Genomic DNA, 12786 nt, shown 5'->3' with positions numbered 1-12786 from the left:
TTATTCCTTTGCTATGGCCAAACCACATTTTTATGATTTTTTTTTGTTAGTTCCCAGTATATAAAGCATATTGATTTCTGTCTTTGATACTCACGTATTAACTATCCAGAGTCTTAAATCTCTGCATCCCCTAGCACATTCCTCTACTGTTCCCAGAAACCTGTGTCCCTCCCTGACCCTCCCACCTCTCTTTTGAAAGATCCCTGGGGAACATGTGTCACTTTTCCTTTCCTAGAGGATCACTCTTCTGTAGCATGGATTTTTAGGGCCCAAAGTGTCTGAGTTGCTAGACTATGATAATCATAATTATACTTTACATTTACATGGCTCTCTCTCATCTTATTTCTGATTTCTTCTGTCCAGCAACATCAGATAGAAACCCCTAGGAGACTGGTTTAATATGCAGTTCCTAGGCCCCAATCCAGGTAGAGTCCATCAGTGACTTTTGGTTGTGAGGTGGCTAGTATTTTTAACAACCTTCGCGGCTGAGCCTGCACACTAAAATTTGAGAGCCATTGCTGTGGTGACTATTCTGGGACAAAAACTGGACCATCAATGTGGACAAGCTGGGCTGGCACAGGGAGGGTGAAGGGCACTGGAAGAGCAGTCTGGGTTCTGGGCCTTCGGTGAGCAGGGGGAAGGCTGGAAGATTCAAGGAAGGTCAAAGTTAGGTTTAGCCAAAGGAGGCCAGAGGAAGGAAACTGCCCTGCTGGGTAGGCTTCAGATCTTAATGCAACAATTCCAGGAAGTTGGCCTCCAGCAGCTTGAGCTATAGGCCCTTCAAGGGAGCAGAGAGACCCCCAGAGGGATGGACAGAATCACCAGCCCCTCCTTTGACCACCTCATCACCATTACCAAGTGTCTTGAGATTATTGAAACATGCTATCCTCAGGAAGAGGTAGCCACGGTCTGCTTTTATACCTCAAATTTCTTCCAGTTAAGGATAAGTAGGAAGTAAAAATAATCAGTGTGTATAAGATGGACCAATATGTACTAAAGTGAAAACAGGTGATATCAGACCCTTACCTATTTCTAAGTAGAATTAGGTACCTTAGAAATGCTGGGAGGTGAACATTACCAGAGGAGGAAAAGTTACAGAAGGAAGAATGGTGGATGAGAGTGGGAGAACAGTGGGGGTAAATTCTGCCCAGACCATCCTCATTTAATCTCAGCTGCGCCAGGACATCTCTGTCCCACCTCCTTTGGGTCTGGGCCCAGTAGGCTTGTGTTGTCGATATAGCTGACATTGTCCATCTTAATCTTACTAAGTCTCTGCTACATTTGAAAATACTGGCCAGTCTCGCCTTCTGGGAACTCAGTTGGCTTGGCTTTTAGGACTTCATTCCTTTGGTTCTTTCCTACCTTCTAACCATTCCTTCCTGGTCTCTTTCGTAAACTCCTGTCAACCTACCCTTGAGTCCCTACCGCTCATTTCACTGTGAGCAATCTCTTCCACGCTGACCATTTTAACTGCCACTGTAATTAATGTATAAGGCTCTCAAATCCATATTTCTGGCTTCCTCCTAAGGCTCAGATTCCTATCTTGCTGCCCCTCTATACTGCTAAAGATCTCTCTCTCTCTCTCTGCCTTACAGGAAAAATCACCCAGTTCTACTGAATCTAGTTTCTAGATTCTGGAGCCTATTCCTTATAGCTGTGGTGTAGGGCCTCAGTAACTCTTCATGAACTAATGTGGCACTACTTTTTCATTACTTTTCCTGCTTCTGAACAGAAATCCACCCCTTTCCGATTGCCATCCAAGTACTCCACCTTTAAAAAAGTAAAACTGAGGGCCCTCTGTGAGCTGACCCACACCTTTCTTCCAAGCATTAGTCCCTTCTTTCCTCACCTTGGAATTTGTGCTCCGTCAGTATCTGAAGGCTTTTAGCTCCCTGCCCACCCTGCGATGTTGACTCGCCTTGACTAGTACTGGGATATATTTGTGTAATAACATCCCATCTTCCCATTTCCCTTCTTTTGGTTACACTGTTCATTATTTAATATTAGTTCAGCTGTCTTCACAAACCATCTCTCATTCATTGCCCCTCCCCTCCCTACTCTCACCCCAGAGACCATGTTTCTGTAACTTACCACATTGTATCAAACTTGTATCTGTGCCCCCACGTTGTGTCAAACTTCATATCTGCACCCCTTGTTAAACTGTGAACTCCTTGAGAGGAGGGAGCATTATCTTATTTGTCTTTGTGTCTCCTGTGCACATCTGGTACAGTGCCTGGCATGTACTGGGCACTCCACAAGCACTTGTCATTCTGAACTTCCCAAACCCTGACAAGGCCGCCATAAACCATGTGTATAGCGCAGACAGCTTATTGATGGAGCTTCCGTGTGTGTTTTTACTGTCCTGAATGATTGGATATGAATTATTAAAGGTCATATAAGCAGCTGCACAAGACAAAGCTGGAATTCTGATAAGTCATTTATAATCTTTCAGAATGGCCTGTGGGTGTCCAAGGATTTTGGGGGAAAATGGGAAGAAATCCACAAAGCAGTGTGTTTGGCCAAATGGTGAGTAACAGAAGACTCCATCTGTGCAGAGCCCTAAACCTTTCCTGACAGGGCTGCCAAAAGTCACATGAGTAAATATTGAGCACTTACCATGTGCCAAGTACTCTTCAGGGTGCCCTAAGGGATACAAGAGAAGGGGTATGACCCAAATCTTGACCTGGAGGAGCCTCTAATTCTGCTGGGGAAGAATACTTAGTCTCACTAAATGTTAGAATATAAAGTGTAAAACAAGGCACGTGACTGAGTTGCTCCTGCCTGCAAAGGTTTAGTCTCCATTAATGGTGACATCAGTTGGAAAGCATAAAATACAGCTTTGAGTTGAGGACTTACATACTTCCCTGTGCCCAGATTTATATTCCCTCATCTAGAGCTCCATTTCAGTCGTGTGGAATGTAGCACGGACTCAGGAAGAAAGCCCAGAGAGCTTCCAGGCCATCAGAGTCACACTGTCCATGCACCAGAAATCCTTCACTTCTCTTGCTGGGCCCCCACCCCCACCCAGTGCCTGCTTAAGATGATGCAGTGGAGGAGGAGCCCCTGGATGGCTCAGCTGAGCATCTGACATGAGTTCAAGCCCTGTATCAGGCTCGCTGCTGCCGGCACACAAGAGCCAGCTTCAGATTCTCTGTCCCTCTCTCTCTCTGCCCCTCCCCCACTCATATTCATTCATTCTCTCTCTCTCTCTCTCTCTCTCTCTCTCTCTCTCTCTCTCAAAAAAAAAAAAAAAAAAAAAAAAAAAAAAAAAGTGCCTGGGTGGCTCAGTTGCTTAAGCATCTGACTTCTGCTCAGGTCATGATCTCTGTGCTGACAGCTCAGAGCCTAGAGCTGCTTCGGATTATGTGTCTCCCTCCCTCTCTCTCTGCCCCTCCCCTGCTTGCACTCTGTCTCTCTCCCTCCAAAATAAACAAACATTTAAAAAAAAAAAAAAAAAAAGCCAGATGATGCAGTGGAGGAGTTCTTAGGAGCAGATCACCTTTGTCCTAACTGGCTAGTCAGCGGCTTAACCTCTGGCTTTTGTGAAAGGAGATTTACTGGGGGAGTTTGGGAGATTGTTGAGCAAGAATTGTGTTAAAAACCTTCATACCTCCCAAATTCTGATTAGGCTCACTCCCCTGTTTAGAACCTCTTTCTTCCTTCTCTTTGACTAATTTCAACAAACTTGTTAATGTAACTTCCCTGTGGATAGCAGATTGGTGCCAGAGGTGGGGTGTGTGAACACCAAGAGCAAGCACACCCAGCCTGAGAATCCCCTGCCTGAGAGCTGCATGGAGGTGGGGGGACTGTAAAAGCAAGAGAAACAGAAGCTGTAACAGGATGTGATTATTTGGTGCCAGATCAAGAGAGCACACGTACCTCAGTGACTTCTAATGGGAACACTGTGTTACAGTTTCCTGCGGTTGATGTTCGTGAAGATGACCCATAGTCCAAGGAAGACTTTCATATTTAATGTCCTCGACTTAGGGAGTCAGGGAAATGTGTAATAGAGACATTGCTAAATATATCTACTGAAATTAAAGTATTAAAAAATATCGCTTGAATAAAATGGCCTTTTCCCAGGAAACACTGGTTACATGGTTTTTACAGCACCACCAAGGGACACATGCCACGTCTACATTTGTTCTATTTTTTTTTAATATTTATTCATTTATTTTTGAGAGAGAGCACGCGTGTGCAGGTGAGGGAGAGAGAGAATCCCAAGCCAGCTCTACACTGTCAGCACAAAGCCCAATGCAAGTCTCAATCTCACGAACTGTGAGATTATGACCCGAACAGAAATCAATAGACGCTGAACTGACAGAGCCACCCGGGCACCCCATTCACTGTGTGTGTTTCAGTGAACTGTGTTTGTGCCTTATGTGGTCTTATCAGGAAAGAACTAACTTTATTTATTTATTTATTTATTTATTTATTTATTTATTTATTAATTAAAGTTTATTTATTTTGAGAGAGACAGAGTGAGTAGGGGAGGGGCAGAGACAGAGGGAGAGAGAGAAAACCTCAAGCAGGCTCTCTGCTGAGTCACCTCAACCGACTGAGCCACCCAGGTACCCCTGGAAGGAAGTAACTTTTAAAGTAACTAAGTTAACAGATTGCTTCACTCTTGATGGACCTAAGGTACATAGGGTGTTACTATAGTAAGACTCTAGTAATTTTGGTCATTAACACTCACTTTTATGGGAGCTCCGAGGTGGCTCAGTCAGTTGAGCATCCGACTACTGATTGAGGCTCAGGTCATGATCTCACACTCCAGCTCCCACATTGGCCTCCAGGCTGAGCATGGAGCCTGCTTGGGATTCTCTCTCTCTCTCTCTCTCTCTCTCGCTCGCTTTCTCTCTCTTGCTCTCGCTCTCGCTCTCCCTCTCCTGCCTCCCTCCCTCTCTCCCTCTCGAAAGAAATAGGCATTAAAAAAAAAAAAAAGAAACCATAAACTCACCTTTACATATGTATATCAAATCACCACAGTGTGCACTTTAAGTATTGTCAGTTATACCTCCAAAGTTCAAAGAAACAAACAGAAAACTCATCTTTAAAAGTGAAAGTTAAGGGGTGCCTGGCTGGCTCTATTGGTCCAGCATGTGATTCTTGTTCTCCATGTTATGGGTTTGAGCCCCACATGGGGTGGAGAGATTACTTAAAAAATTTTTAAAGGTAAAAATTTATTTTTGAAAGGTATTTTGTATTCTGTGTAATATTTTTTATTTTTGTAACTCGTTTTTCTGATTAGTGTCTAAATATAGGATAACTGGTCTGCTGGCCACTGTTACCTCACCTTGTAGATGTTTGATTTCTAGGAATTGATAGCCTGCAGTGCCAAAGGAACATGCTCAGACCCAGCACCTTCCGCTGGTGCTGGTTGATAAGTACCTTCAGGGTCTGAATTGACACCTTCCGCTGGTGCTGATCTAGAAGTACCATCAGGGTCTGAATCAACTTTCCTGAAAATTCCCTTTCCAAGTTCGAATTTAAATAATTCAACCTCTGACCTTGCTGTCTATTTGAGATGAAAGAACTAAGTTACTTAGCACATGCAAAGCATGGAACTTCGTTCTGAGGGGAAACAACAGAGCACAGAACTTCACACCTGTCCTAAGAATGCGATAATGTAATAGGAGAGAGAAGACATAAACTGGTGGATTAAGATAATTAAATAGGAGACAAAGGAATGCTGAGTGGTTGGCACAGAGTAGCACAGTGCCCTGAAACAAGGTTTCTCAACTTTGGTGCTAATGGCGTTTGGAACCAGACAGTTCTTTGTTGTGGGGGAGCTGGCCTCTGCATCGCAGGGTGTTTAGCAGCATCTCTAGCCTCTGCCCACTAGATACTGGCAACAACTGCCCATCCCCCAGTTGTGACCACTGGAAATGACCCGGGGGAGCAAAATTGCCCCCAGTTGAGAATCACTCCTCCAGAATTTTGCAGCAAAGAAGCTTTCCAGTTGGAGTGCCAGGAAAAATTTCATAGAAGAGCTAGATTTTGGGGCACGTGTGTGCCTCAGTCACTTGGGCATCTGACTCTTGGTTTTGGCTCAGGTCATTATCTCACAGTTATGAGTTGTGGGTCATGGGTTTGGCCCGCATCAGGCTCTCTGCTGTCTGCGTGGGGCCTGCTTTGATCCTCTGTCCCCTCCTCTCTCTCTCTGCACCTCCCCTGCTCATGCTCTTTCTCTCTCTCTCAAAAATAAATAAACATTAAGAAAAAAAATTTTAATAAAAAAAAAAAGAGAGAGAAGAGCTAAATTTGAAGCTGGAGCCTAAAGATTGTGAGGGTAAGATTTGGTTACATGAGAGAGAAAAGCATTTTAAGCCAGAAACAGGAACAGCAAATGCAAGAGGCAGATTTGGAGAGAGTAAGTAGGCCAGTCTGACCCACTGAAAGAGTCCACGTGAAGAAGTAGTGGACTGGGGAAAATCCTGGGGCCGGGCTGGGGGGAACCTTGACCAGCGAGGCTGCGAGAATCTGGCGTGCAGCATCCCCAAAAGCTGTCTCAGCTGGCGCCTGCGGATGGAGTGTGTCATTAGTAGACTTGCCTGGAGCTCATGACTGCAGTTGACAGCAGTCTTGAACTGTGTCTTTTCTGTCTTTGCCTCTTTGTAGGGGGTCAGAAAACACCATCTTCTTTACCACCTATGCAAACGGCTCTTGCAGTAAGTATATTTTAGTCCCAAATAAGAGTGTCCTGTTGTCCACTCATGGTTGTAAGAAGTAGAAACATCAAAGATCCTTCCATTGTCCTGTGATTTTAATAGCTAAAGATAACTGGCAATGATTTTTAAAATTTTGAAATGACAACCAGATTCAAATTTTAAAAGCACTGAGCCTAGATCAAATAAAAATGCAAGCCACACACAGAAGCAGTATACTTAATTTTAGTAACGCTTATACATAAAGTAAAAATTAGACTACAAACAGTAACAAGTTGAAGTGCATAGTGATTTCTGCAAAAGAGCATGGAGGTTGTGTTTGTGTTGGTGGAAGTTGTTAGCTGTCCAGTCCATGGCTCCATTTCATTTATCCATTCATTCATGTGAGCACCTGCAGTAGTGTGCCAATCACCGTTCTAAGGACGGAGAGAGCAAGACACCCAAGGCCTGCTCTCATGGGGCTTGAATTCCAGTAGGGGTGTTAGATGACCAGCAAGAAAACCAGAAACTCAAGACTACTTAAAATAAAATAAGATTGTTTCCAGGCATGAAGAAAGCAAAACAGGATGCTGTGGCTGTGACACGTTTATATAACACTGTATTTTAATTAAGTAAGCTTTATCTTTCTATCCAGTGCAAAACCTCACCTGTATAAAAATAAAACCCCATGTTAATTTCCTATGCCTAATGCTGTGTTATTTCATATTGTTACTTGATTAACATGCATAAGATTAAAAATCCTTTAGCTATAAAATTAAGAACATTCTAAAACACTTGTTTTGAACTAGGGGCTCACCAGTATATGCAATTTTTATTAATATTTTGTCTTGTTTAAGAAGCTGACCTTGGGGCACTGGAATTATGGAGAACTTCAGACTTGGGGAAGAGCTTCAAAACCATCGGTGTGAAAATCTACTCCTTTGGTCTTGGGGGACGTTTCCTTTTTGCCTCTGTGATGGCTGATAAGGTGGGTATTGCCCTTTTATTGGCGATTTCTAATATTCTGTAAATATGTCTCAAACGAGTCCCTTTAACTGCTAGGACTGACAGAGTTTCTTGCCTTTTTTGCAACGTTCACTAAGATTTGGAGGGAGTCTTCCTAGAAGTTGACTGATTCTTCAGGGCTACTCTGTAGCTCAGCCTGTTGTCACCACATGACCTGTGGTACCTGTTCTGGGATGCATGGCCCCAGTGTTTGGACTCTACTCAGACATGGGCATCTGAAAAAAGCAGTCCCATTTGTTCATTATCCAGTAATGAAATAGTGACATTAATTGAGTACCACCTATATTCTAGGTGCTATTCTAGGTCCCAGGAATATAGCAGTGAACACACAGATAAATGTCCTGCTCTCAGAGCTTATATTTAAGTAGGGAATTGGATCAACACTAAACTAATAAATACGATATTATAATATCAGTTAACAATTAAAACTATGAAGAAATCTATAGCTGAGTAAGGAAATAGAATGCATTAGGAACTGGAGCAGTGCTATTTTAGATAGGGTGGTTTGGATGGGCTGTCTGAGACCTGACTGAAGTGAGAACTTAGCTCTGTGTACATTTAGGCTGAAGAAACAGTAAGCACAAAGACCCTAGGATTGGAACATGCTGGAAATATTGAAGAACAGTGAGAAGGGCAGCATGGCTGGAGCACAGGCAAAGGTGGTCCAAAGAGGGGGAGCCAATGGCCTTTATAGGTCACGATTAAGAGCTTGGCTTTTTTTTTTTCTTTTAATCTGTTTATTTTTGAGAGAGTGAGTCGGAGCGGGGCAGAGAAAGAGGGACAGAGGATCCAAAGCAGGCTCCAAGCTGACAGCAGAAGCCTGATGCAGGACTTGAACTCACAAACTGAACCGTGAGATAATGATCTGAGCCAAAGTTGGATGCTTAACCAACTGAGCCACCCGGGCACCCCAAGAGCATGGCTTTTATTCTTCATGTGTTGGAGAGCTCTGAAGGGTTGTTAGCAAGGGAATGGTGTAAGTTGGCTGCTCTTTTGACAGAATAGGTAGGTGCAGGAACCAATAGCCTGACAAGGGGCAGGAATGGAAGAACCAAGAGAAGCTGGGAGGCCATGACAGCAGTGAGAGAAGATGGTAGGTTGGACCAGGCTATTAACATGGATGAGAGAAGAAGTGGTAAGAGTGCGGATATATTGTTAACGTGTTGCCAGTAGGATTTGCTGATGGATTAGATGTGGATTGTGAGGGAATGAGAGGAACCCAGGATAACTTTAGTCTTTGGCCTGAGCAACTGGGTGAATGGTGGTACCATTTACTGAGATGGCAGAGACCACAAGAGGACCAAGTTTGTGGGAGGGAAATCAAGAATTCAGTTTTGGGTATGAGATGCCTGCTAGATATCTAAGTGGAAATGTTGAGTAAGCATTCAGGTATATGAATCTCTCCAAATTATATGGTATATAAAGCTATGTGACTGGATGTTATCTTCTGGAGGCCTGAGCATGGGCCAGAGCACCCTAGTAATGCTGAAAGGTTGGAAAGAGATGAAAATCCAGCAAAGAAGACTGAGAAGGAAGGACCAGGGAGGCGGGGAGTAGGGCAGGGATTCCACGAAAGCCAAGGGGAGAAAGTGTTTCAAGCAGGAGGAGTGATCTGCTGTGTGAAACTCAACTAAAATACGTAATTAGATGAGTCCTGAGAATTGTCTACTGGAGTTGGCAAAGTGGAAGTTGTCAGTGACCTGGACAAGCGTGTTTTCATCAGAGCACCGGGGTTAACGGGCTGATTACAGCGGGTTCAGAGAAAGGGGGAGTGGAGACGCGGAAGTGGACACAGTAACTATACATAACTGTCTCAAGCAGTTTTGTGATCATCTTCCCAGCAGCCCTAGGAGCTGGCCTCTCACCTCAATTTGTATTTGAGGAAATTGAGTAACTTGCTTAGGGTCACCCAGAGATAGAACCCTGGTGGAAATCAGACTGACTGCTTCCAGAGTTAGCCTCCTACTCTGTACTGCTACTGTCTAGTGTGTGCTTTTTAATTCTAGTTTCTACCTGTAACAATGAGTAAGACCGAAAGTAAACATCTAGGTATAAGTTAGAGATAGGTTAAATGTACTTGTCACTAAATTTTAAAGAGTATTTAACATAAGGAAGCCCTGGGACTCATTCCTGTGCCCTGGCTAAATATGTCTAGTAGCTATTTTAAGCTATTTATCTGAAAGGAGGTGTTAATTGCCTACCTAACAGACTCCTTTCAACAGATAAATACTCCCTGATCAGCTCCCCTATATTAATTTCTGCCTCTCCTTGGCCTCTTCCTAGCCTGTGCATGTTCCCTTCACTATGGCTATTTAGAGAGACTTCCTTAAAGAGGAGACGTGTCACATCTTGACTTCCCTGTGATCTCCCAAGCATGAGTTTCGTCTCCATTTTCTAGACTCTTAATTGTCTCATTCTTTGGGTTATGCTAGGACTGTCTCAGAGGGACCTAACTTTGGTACAGTAATCATCATTTTAAGAATTATCTGAGCAAGCATAGCAAATGGCTGTAAAGCCAAACTAAAGACGACCCCATCATACCCTTAGCTCTATTGAAGAAAATGGGAATGTCAGAGGTTGGGAGAATTACATCATACAGGGCCATACCAGAATGAAGAAGCCAAAGAGGAAGCCAAGATAGCCTTGCTTACAATAGAATGGATTGTTCCATTGCCTGGAACTTTGCTAGGGGTTAGAAATTGCTTTGGTGGGGCGCCTGGCTGGCTCAGTTGGTTGGGTGTCCAACTTTGGCTCAGGTTATGATCTCGCGACTTGTGGGTTCAGGCCCCACATCGGGCTCTGTGCTGACAGCTCGGAGCCTGGAGCCTGCTTTGGATTCTGTGTCTCCCTCTCTCTCTGACCCTTCCCTGCTCGTGCTCTCTCTCTCTCAAAAATAAATAAACAAAAAAAATTTTAAGAAATTGTTTTGGTAATTGGTACTAGGACGTGTCATTTATAACGATTGTATCCAGTGAAGAAATGGAGAGTGAGACTTACCATTATGAATAATAATGTTCCTATTCATGTCCCTGCACATGGCATCTTAGTGGAAATTGAAACATTAAATATTGGCATTTGTTCCAGGATACAACGAGAAGGATTCATGTATCAACAGATCAAGGGGACACGTGGAGCATGGCCCAGCTACCTTCTGTGGGGCAGGAACAGTTCTATTCTATTCTAGCAGCTAATGATGACATGGTGTTCATGCATGTAGATGAACCTGGAGGTAAGAGCTTTTTTTAGTGGCCCACGCTTGAACGCATAGAGATTTAAACTTCAAGTTCTATTTTGAGCTTCCTTCTTATGTGTTGACATTTCCTCTTACTCCTAGGTTTTTATTAGTGTCCTACTGAATACTCTGTCTTAGAGATACTGTGTAGTCTCTGTTAAGAAGGCCCCTTCTTTTGGCTCTAGAATGTGGTTTATGTGTATGTCCAAGTATTCTAGAGCAGTGCTGCTCAAAGAATGGTCGGAGGACCGGTGCTATATGGTTTGCAAGCTCTTTGTTGCCAAGTAAGCACCAAAGCAATAGCAAACATTGAGAAACTCCTCTTACCATTTGACAAAGTAATTTTACATCTATTGAATCTAATCATTAAAACATTGAGGATTAGATTTTGTATTTCACTCTTCTTAGGATTAATTTTTATTATATTTTACAAAGGATCGGTTTGTGCCATAATAGAAATTTAAAAATTGGTCCTTCACCAGGGCGCCTGGCTGGCTCAAGGGAGTATGCAACTCTTGACCTCGGGGTTGTGAGTTCGAGCCCCATGTTGGGTGTGGAGATTACTTAAATAAATAAAACTTAAAAAAAGAAATTGATCCTTCACCACAGATAGTTCAAGAAGCATAGGTTTAGAATATAAAGATTTAGAGGTATGTATGATATAAATCTAAGTGCATTGCCTCTGCCACCAGAATATATCTGGGAAGGGCTTTTCTGTGGCATCTGGTTAATTCATTCAACAAACAGTATCTACCAGACTCCAGGCACCAAGCTGGGTAGTAGAATTAAAGGTGGACATGAAAATCATGAGTATCAGACCATGATTAATGCTCAGGTCTGTGCCTACATCATGAAGAGGGACAGTTGGCTAATGTATGCAGTCAGTCAGCGATTTAGTCATGTGTATGGTTGGACTGTTGTTTTTCTCTCTGTTCCCTCCCCGCAAGACTTACTGTTTTTGTTTGTTTGCCTATTTCAGATACCGGATTTGGCACAATCTTTACCTCAGATGATCGAGGCATTGTCTATTCCAAGTCCTTGGACCGACATCTCTACACCACCACAGGTGGCGAGACGGACTTTACCAATGTGACCTCCCTCCGCGGGGTCTACATAACAAGTGTGCTCTCAGAAGGTAAGTCTGGGCACAGCTGTCCTTCAGCTGAAAGTGTTGGGAGTCGAGACTTTCAGAAACAATGGTGGTCCTGTCCCCCCAGTACTGTTGCTTGCCTAGCCGGCAAGCCTATTCATGTCAATACTGGCTCTTCATTTTACATCAGTTATGGTAAATAGAACTAAAAAGAGCAAAGCAGCAGCAGATAGAAAGAAAGATTTTTTGGGTTCTATGTTGTGTAGAGGAAGTTTTAAATAAATGAAAGCAATGAGTTTTCTATATTGGGAGGTTTAGGCCTAGAGGAATGAGCCTGAGTTTGAACCACTTCCTGCTTTTCTCCTTGTAGAAGGCACAGCTGTAGCCGGCCAGCGTTCCTCTGGTGTTCTGCTCCGAGGTTCTGCAGAGCTCACCTTTGCTAAGGCCCAGTTATACAAATAAACACGTCACTCTAAAGTACAAAGACTCTTAAGGTTTTGTTTATAGATGTATTTATTTTTTTTGGTGGGAGGTGAGAGGTTGTTTTTATTGGTAAAGATCTTGCAGTGGTCGGCAAGGTCTTAAGCAGTACTGACCCGTTTCCTCCCACCCCTCTCCCCTCCACCCACTGCATTCTGGTCACTGCAGCCCTCTGCCAGTTGTTAAACACACCAGGCACACACATGCATGGTTTAGAGATTTTCAGGGACTGTTCTCTGTTTCCCCAGATATCTGCAAGGCTGACACCATCCTCCTTCCAATCTGTGCTCATATGTTGCTTTCTGAATAGA

The 12786-nt window shown here is 43.5% G+C and overlaps 1 protein-coding gene across 6 annotated transcripts in view; it reads left to right on the top strand.

Annotated features, from left to right (window-relative positions):
• Window positions 1-12786, top strand: part of SORT1 (sortilin 1) — a 67029-nt gene that overhangs the window by 35104 nt on the left and 19139 nt on the right. For 5 of the 6 annotated variants that reach the window (XM_042998125.1, XM_042998129.1, XM_042998128.1 and 2 more), the window contains 5 exons: window positions 2453-2526; window positions 6622-6671; window positions 7505-7635; window positions 10758-10902; window positions 11885-12040. In XM_042998125.1, the coding sequence (XP_042854059.1) occupies window positions 2453-2526; window positions 6622-6671; window positions 7505-7635; window positions 10758-10902; window positions 11885-12040 (556 nt within the window). The remainder of the gene's footprint in view (window positions 1-2452; window positions 2527-6621; window positions 6672-7504; window positions 7636-10757; window positions 10903-11884; window positions 12041-12786) is intronic. The other variant, XM_015534972.2, reaches the window with a different exon arrangement.

The sequence above is a fragment of the Panthera tigris genome, chromosome C1 (assembly GCF_018350195.1).
Source record: "Panthera tigris isolate Pti1 chromosome C1, P.tigris_Pti1_mat1.1, whole genome shotgun sequence".
Lineage (NCBI taxonomy): Eukaryota > Metazoa > Chordata > Mammalia > Carnivora > Felidae > Panthera > Panthera tigris.
This window is presented reverse-complemented; position numbering and strand designations above follow the sequence as displayed.